Source organism: Etheostoma spectabile, chromosome 14 (genome assembly GCF_008692095.1).
Source record: "Etheostoma spectabile isolate EspeVRDwgs_2016 chromosome 14, UIUC_Espe_1.0, whole genome shotgun sequence".
NCBI lineage: Eukaryota > Metazoa > Chordata > Actinopteri > Perciformes > Percidae > Etheostoma > Etheostoma spectabile.
The window spans coordinates 20,835,522-20,843,835 of NC_045746.1; the positions used below are offsets into that span (position 1 = coordinate 20,835,522).

The 8,314-nt window shown below is 39.6% G+C and overlaps 1 protein-coding gene across 4 annotated transcripts in view; it reads left to right on the plus strand.

The window, feature by feature from the left end:
- The window catches only part of trappc9 (trafficking protein particle complex subunit 9), a 265,848-nt gene that overhangs the window by 35,470 nt on the left and 222,064 nt on the right, over nt 1–8,314 (plus strand). For all 4 annotated transcript variants that reach the window (XM_032535067.1, XM_032535068.1, XM_032535069.1 and 1 more), the window contains 2 exons: nt 1,650–1,776; nt 3,386–3,531. In XM_032535067.1, the coding sequence (XP_032390958.1) occupies nt 1,650–1,776; nt 3,386–3,531 (273 nt within the window). The remainder of the gene's footprint in view (nt 1–1,649; nt 1,777–3,385; nt 3,532–8,314) is intronic.

The window sequence follows — 8,314 nt, forward strand, 5'->3', positions numbered from 1 at the left end:
AGCCTCCCTAGCAATATTAAAAGCACCAGAAAACTGCGCAGCAGTGGTGGGTTTGAATATCCTGCACATACGGGTAATACTGATAGATGGCAGTGCAGCCTGCCGTGCAGACAAACCGCAGCCGGAGCCCCGGCCGATGGAAAGCTCTGCATTCATCAGCAGAAAATAAATAAATAAATAAATACCGGTAATAACGTCATAATACTAACCTTTTAAACTCCAGATTCACTCTAGCCGTCTTCTCTACGGGGAAAAAGATTGGTTTGGGAAAAACAACTTGTTCTTCTTTGGGTTCATTTGCAGATCGCAAACCAAGTTTAATGCTCATACCGGCATTATTGAGAGAGAGATGGCGGCCAACATTGATTGTGTGGCGGGCCGCCACAAATATATCAGTGTATGGGAAACACTGGCTACAGTAGATGGTGGTCGGCACGCCCCCAGTTTAGAGAAGCAGACGGGAGTACCGACACGGAAGCTAAGCAATGTCCGGCTGTGGACAGGGGTAGCAGCTAAACTTATGTTAGACACCTACAATAAGGACCCGCTAAATTTTTTTTAAATATTTGTTGTGCAAGAGTATGCTATATGTAGAATATTTTCACTGCTTTAACTTGCTGACAGACAGCCCTTTATGACGGGGAACTGAAGCTGTTAGCATTATTATAATCTGTGCTCTTTTCAAAACCACCAGACTCTTTTGACAAAACAGTCATTTTACCTTGCAGGGAGTTTCTGGTCTACGGCTTCCTCGATCACTCAGTTTGTTGTGTGACTTTGGTGTTTTTAAAGGTTTAGTTTGGATTCACCCAAGTCACACAATAGCAAACATACTAACCAATCTAGGCAGCGGTGGACCTGCAACTCCTGTGTTCTGCGAGGTAAAATACCATTTTGTCAAAGGAGTCTGGTGGCATTGATTAGAGCGCCATAACAGCTTCAGTTCCCCATCGGAAAGGGCTGTCTGATGGCAAGGTAAAGCAGTAAAAATATTCTACGTATAGTCTGCCCTACACAGATATTGATTTTTCTAAAATAAGTTTTGTTGCTACCCCAGTCCACAAGAGTACATTGCTTAGCTACCGTGTTGGTAACTGGGGGCGTGCCGACCGCAATCTACTGTAGGTAATACACCGACTATGGATAATACATCATACAACCCTGCTTCATAAAATCCAAACTATCCCTTTAATACAAAAAGCTTGCAATCACAAGTCATCATAAACTACTCCCACGGAGGGTTATAGATCTGGATTAAATATCTGCGATCTTTCTAAATGTCTTATTCCTCTTCATCGACACTCTTAAAACTTGCAGAGCCAAAGCAAATTCTTTGGCTGGTTGAGCAGTAATGTTCCCTCAAAAGGTATTGATGGTACAATAAAACTTCCAATTTTACTTGAAGACTAGGGCTGTTATTGCTGAGAGAGAGACACCTCACAGGTCATTAATGTCTGGTTAATTTATATCTCGCACACAAAGATGAACTCTACAGTGGAGACGGAGCTCACATTATCTGGCTGTGGGGAATTTTATTTCATAATGGTTGCTGCCTGATTTTAATTTATTTTGTGTGTGCATGTATATATATAGACTTCTTTATGTGTTCTTACAATGTGCTCAATTGTTATATGCTCCTACATTTATAGAGAAGAAAGAGGTGACCCAGAGTCTGGAGAACTACACCTCCAAGTGTCCGGGCGGAATGGAGGTCATCACGCTTCCTGATGGCCTGAAGCTCCCTCCGGTGCCCTTCACAAAGCTCCCCATTGTCCGGTAAGACAGGAGCGTGACTGATTGTTACTTTCGTATATTTTGTCACACATTGGCTCAATTTTTAACTTGGTAAAAATATCGTCCAAATGATTCGTTTGGAGTAATTACAGTTCAGTAGCAAGCCATTAGTGCTAAATGATTACATGAAAACACTGAATAGATAATTGGGGCTTTTAAGTGTCAATCACTTTGAAATTAGGCTTTCCACTAATCTTTAATGGAGTGTTAATTTCAAAAAAGGGTAAATTTGGACCTGTTCTCTTTGGAAATAGTTGGAAAAACATACACTTGTTTAAGTTATTTCATTTGGAATTTCATTTTTGTCATCAAATCCCATTACGAGACCAAGACAGTCTGTTAATACTGTTTAAATTCGCTTGCCTGTCTGTGGCATTGGTATGATAAATCTGGGTCATAATTATATATTTTTTTTATTTAAAACAAAAGACTAAATTATGCCCTAAAACAGCTGGTTATTGTAGTTTTTAGAAACTTTTACTCAAACATAAAATATTATGCATGTTGTGGACTATTTTTAGTTGTAGATGGGGCTTATTAATGCTTTATTGATGTTTTACGGCAGCACTATTTGTGATTGACTCAAAATAAATGTTAAGGTTAAGATGGAACATGTCACTCATTGTGGTTCTTTGATTTGGGTTTGATAGGGACGTGCCAATCAAATTTTTTATTTTGGCCCTCGTCCCGGGACCAGTCCTTTTTAAAATTGAGTTTTTGCTGAACCAATACTTCTGTTTACCTGAATGTTTTACCTAAAAGGTTTTGGGAAAAGTTAGGACAGCAGTTTTGTGCGTTTACAGCGCTTAAATAACTTGCATGGCAGCAAAAAACCATCTCAAAGCAAGACAAATTAATTCAGTTAATTTAGAATTGTTCCACTTTGAAAGCCTGTGTTGCAAATGCAGTTTTTACGTTCTGAATAAAAATTCAAATTCTAAACTGAAAAGTACAAAGTTTACCTGGAGCTCATGAAGCCAGGGGGTTTGTTCCACCAGAGATATTTTAGAGTGCTCACAGCTTTTTTAGTGTGAAAATAATAAGGTAAATTGTTTTTTTTCCACATACTGCAGTTAGTAGGCTACTTTGGAAGCAGCAGTGCTGGAGAGCTGGACACAGACCAAGAGAAACCAGGCAAAAAGTAGTTAAAAGTCTCCTAAGTCATTATTGCCTAACCATAAAGACTTTGATGTGTTAATGAGCAACGGTAACTTCCTTTGCAAGTCTTTATCTATGTGCTAGATTACATTGACAATTTATCTCTGGATAAATTAATAGCCTGGTCCCTGAAATTGAGGAGCACACACTTTCTTCAAGTGTTTTTATTGGTTTGCTGACCATGTAACCTTTCACAAAGAGCGGTATCATAAATTCCTTGCAGTGTACTGTAATAACCATAAATATTCATCACAAACACTTGGATTATACTGCATTAGCTGCTGTAACTCTAAAGATGCACCGACTAACTCAGCAGTTTTTCTTTGGATGTGAGGGTGACATGACCAGTTCTGGTGTGAAATGTGCCTTTTAATACATCTGGGAAACGACACTCATGTCATTGTTGTGCGTTTGCCTGTGATGCCCAAACTAGATCAGTGAAGCTCCTCAATCTGCCAGTCAGTCTGCGTCCTCACAAAGTGAAAGGCCTGCTGGGACAGAATATGTCCACCGCCAGCCCCTTCATCTACTCACCAATCATCATGCACAACAGAGGAGAGGAGCGTTGTAAGAAGATAGGTAAGCCCAACATCAATGTCTTATTAATAGACTATAGATTCTCACTAGCCTGTTGTCAGGAACCATTCATTCAAAAAGCTATGAAAATTTAAGCACTGTTATTTGTAAGCATTCCATGTTTTGGGGTTTTTATTATTTTTATTTTTTTATTTTTTTTCTGTATTCACTACATTGACGACCACGGTTAACATGCAGGACTTTTGAGTCAGACAGTGGAGTTCGCTTCCCAGGGAAAACTAAACCCTTTCACCCAGGAAATGTGTATGTATGTATTTTCTTTAGGAGTGTTTTAATCCAAACTATGATTTTATCTTGTCGTTTTGGTGCCTAATCTTAACTCTCATTGCGGCAAAATGCTCATATTTTGTGGACTAAATTTTACTGTAACGTCCGCCGAAACAACTGGCAGCTCGTGGTGCTTAGATCCAGCTCAAAGTCACCTATCTTCATATAACTCAACTCCCAACTACTGCTAATACAACGGAAGTCTGTAGCCGGCGTCAGGAAGCTCTGTAGCGGTTTAAACAACTAGAAACTGGCGCTCGGCGTCATGGAGCTCGTAGGATATCATACGGACCCGTTAATGAAAATGCATTGTTCCCACACACAGACTGTACAAGCACCCACCATTTGGGTTTGTTGGTTAAAGGTATATATTGACACCCAAGTGACTGAGGTTTCAATGCTGACTTTAAGCATTACGTTGCGATAGGTTACATCTCATGCAGGTGACGCATGTTGTAGTATTTGGCCTTTTTCTAATGAAGTCTTCTGCATATGTGAAAACCGTTGTATAAAGTATTTGGTGGCAGGCCAATGGCTCAAGGCTACACACACCATCTCTGACCGCACTGTCAGCTGCAGAGTTGCATTGTGGGTAATAGAGCTCAACAGTGTGGTTCCGGAAGTAAAAATGCCATTCATTCTTTCCATTTGGATTTTGTTAATTAGCCTTCATGTCTAAACCACTCACCACGACCTACGATTTAAGATTCAATATTCCTTTTATTGTCATTCAACGAAAGACAGAAATGTCCATTATGAACAAAATTACGAGCATGGCTTCTTTTTAAAAACATGACTATAAACGAAATTGAGAAACTCTGTGATTTATGCTCCTGTTGAAGCCTGAATTCCATATGAAATCAACCTGGATGTGAGAAAAACATGTACACCACCCACAATCCTAAGAGTAATAGTGATTTCTCTAATTGGTGGAATTGCTACTGTTGAAGTCAATGATCGTTACTGTACAGTCTTGTACCTTTTTCTTGTTTGCCATTTTCCAATTTTCTTTTGCACTGTATCAAATGTTTTATGGTCAGGATTCATCTTGGAGCTGTATAGCTTGGTTCTAGGCTTCAAACTGTAGATACGCATTTAATGAGACTTCTGTGGAAATATTGAACGGGGAAAAATCACTTCCATAACGCCAGTTGTTAAAAAAGTGGGCGGTCACTTGGTCGGCACTTGGTTTTGACAAGGAAGAAGGGATGGAATAGAAAGAGATGTCTGGTTCTGCTGCTTTGATTTGGTTCTTTTTGCTTTTTACTGAAACTGTCCATTGTGAATCTGACAATGTTGTAGATGCTCAATCGGTGTACTCTTTTAAGGGCTCATGCTTTTCATAAATATACTTTTTAGGTTCTTTGTTGCTCATCATATTTAGTGGTTGAACATCCTTAGCAGTCGTTGACTGGCGGAAGTCTACAACCCATAGACAACAGACCGAGCTTGGTATCCGGTGATGCTGTCCCAGGCCTGGACTGCAGCCTTTTCAGTTAGATTGAGATCTGGTCAAGAGGATTTCACTTTTTGGTCCTTAGTTAGCTGGAGGATTTGTGTTCTTGGGAATATTCTAGTTCCCATTTATTGATCTTGATAGCATCCAACCATGGCAGAAAGATGACAGATTCCTTATGGGGATGACATGGCACTGGCTTTTGATGGAACTCAGCTGCAGTGAGTACAGTCTCTTCACTTCAGGCTAATCGCTTTGTCCTTGTCAAACTAGATGAGCATACCACAAGGTTTACAATTCTACATTAATTATAGTTGGGTGATATTGGCCAGCTGCTGTCGTCTGTTGGGTCTGCAATAGCATCTACAAAATTTGAAGTTGTTTAATTCTATTCACCTGTCCAAAAATGAAAAGTCTTGAGAGCTACATTTACCAGGGAATAAGTGTATGGGAAATCTAATTGTAATCTGTAGACTGTACTGGGGAAAGGCATTCAAAATGGTCAGACAAAGAGATAATGTACATGTCCAAAAAAGAACATTTTAATGTTTTTTTTCTTCTTCACTAGGTCAGTTTCATCAAAGCGGTAACTCTTTCCTTTAATTATTTACATGCTGTGTAATGAAACCCATGCTGAATTGTGTGAATTTCTCCTAAATCGGTTTATAAAACATCTCAGTAACTAGATTAACGGACTGTGATTTCTTTTTCCATCAAGACACTAGTTGGCGGCATAAACAGCGGGTAAACAGCCGGCAGCTGCACTACTATCAACTCCTGTGCATTGTCTTATCTCCTCAAGGCCGAATGAACTGAACTCTCTACCAACTTGGACAGTCTGACGCTTCATACTACACACACACACACACACACACACACACACACACACACACACACACACACACACACACACACACACACCACACACCTCTCACTTCTACCATACATGCCCCCCCCTATCCCCCCCCCCGCTTCCGTCTGTCTCTTTTTTGTGTTTTTCCCATCCTCCCGAGTCACCACAAAAATTTCCTTCATGTATCCACATGTACCGTGTGTAGTCTTGTGCATTATGTTGTTATGTCTTGTACTCAATCTTGCTATAATGCTGATTCTGTTTCTGATGCATCTGAAGTGAAGTGTGCGCATGCGCTGAAAAGTGCAAGCTGCCTGTTGCAGTGCTCCGTCTCTGTGTCACAGTAGCACCAGTAGTAAGAAGACAGAGTTTCCCTTCGGGGATGGATAAAGTATTTCTGAATTGGAATCTGAAAAGGAAAATAATTGAGAATTATTTTTTAAATTGGGAGTTTGCTCCACTCAATTATGACATTATTCATTGTTTTTATTCCATTGTGGCCTCTTGTCTGCATTATGCCACGCATACACAAAGCCTTTCATCTTAACTGGTCCAATTTGAAATTGACGACTCTTTCTCATAAGTGCCCTAACCATCCATCACCTAGTATGTAAGCAGCAGCAACAGGCTCCAGGCTATGCTGCAGTGATTCCCTTCTGTCCTGACTGGAAACGGGGTGTATTAAAAACTACAGCTCGTTGGTGTCCGAGTCACTCCATTTCAGTGTCTTATGCAATCCCAGATGCCGAATCATCAAACAAAGTCAGATTTAGCAGTATACTGTCTTTGAGTTGCAGTGAGAAAGTGAGAGGCTGTCCATTAGCTGGTGTGTCTTTGAGACGTTTTGTTGTAAACATCAACAGCAACAACAATCAAAGAATTTTTTCATGTTGGAATTGCTGAGTCAGGAACATTGTGCAGGACTCTTCATCTTTCAGCACTTTGAAGCCCTTTGAGGTTCATTTCTGGCAGAAGGTTACTACATATAACTATATACGTTTACATCCACTATATATATATCTCAAACTTCTGTCAGAAATGAACCTCAAAGGGCCTATCTATCTATCGATTATGTTAAATGATTACTCTTTGCTTTTTGAAAAAAAATATTGCATTTTTAAACTCAAACAGTGGACAAATTAACTGTGAAAACGCTTTGAACTGTGAAATTTCCCTTAATACTTTTCCCGTTTGATTATTTTTTTCATAAACGTATTTTGCAATGTAATTGTTTTATATGTTATTTTTATACGACGAGGACAGTGCATAGCAATAAACATTTCTGCAAACATGCCAGGATTAGCCATTGGCCAGGTGTTAAAAAGGCTCCTTTTTTAAAAGCAATGCTAAGCATCCTAACATGAGCACATTATAAAAAATATGAATACATGTACAGCAGATAAAATCCCATTTTGTTCTTGTCTTGTATACAACAACTAAAGTCACATTTCATTTTGTGATTGTTAGGAGCCAGAATCAATATTGCGATCAAAATTTGATAAATTGCACAGCCCTAATATGTGCCACAGCTGCAAACCTTTACAGCGCTAGAGTAAACCATCACTTCCCACTCATTCGTTTTGCTGATGGGCAACCAAAGTCTAGTATTAGTTGCTAGGCTCTGACTCTGAATTAGGGTGTTTGGACACTGAATATTTATGTATGTGTGTATCTTCACATTCTTTAAATCACATGCTTTGAATCTGATTGATGTTCAGCCATAAAACAAGGGGTCCTCTGATGGGAGATTGTTTTCCCTGTAATTGCTCTGAGACTGAGTTTTAAGAACTGAAGTCTACAGCTATCTATTTACCTTGATGTGGGTGATAAACTATTAATTACAGTGTTATATGTGCATGCAGGGAGGTGAACTTTACTAGTCTTGTAGGGGAAGCAGGGACACAGTGCGGTCAGTAAGTGTCTGGACAGTGACACATTTCACATTGTGTCACGTTGGTTTTGAAATTAAACAATAACTATGAGGTTTGAGTGCTGACATCCAGCTTTAAGGGTGCTTTGGGGCGTTCACATCCACAGTAAGTGAGCAGGACCTGTTGCCCTTTTTATCAGTGTCCCCCAGTTTAAGAATAATTTCAGAATAATGTAACAGGGCAGTCATCCCAGACACACAGTCCTTTGCAGAAGGCAAAAAGATTTATCAATGTCTTCTTCCGATAACTACACCAAAA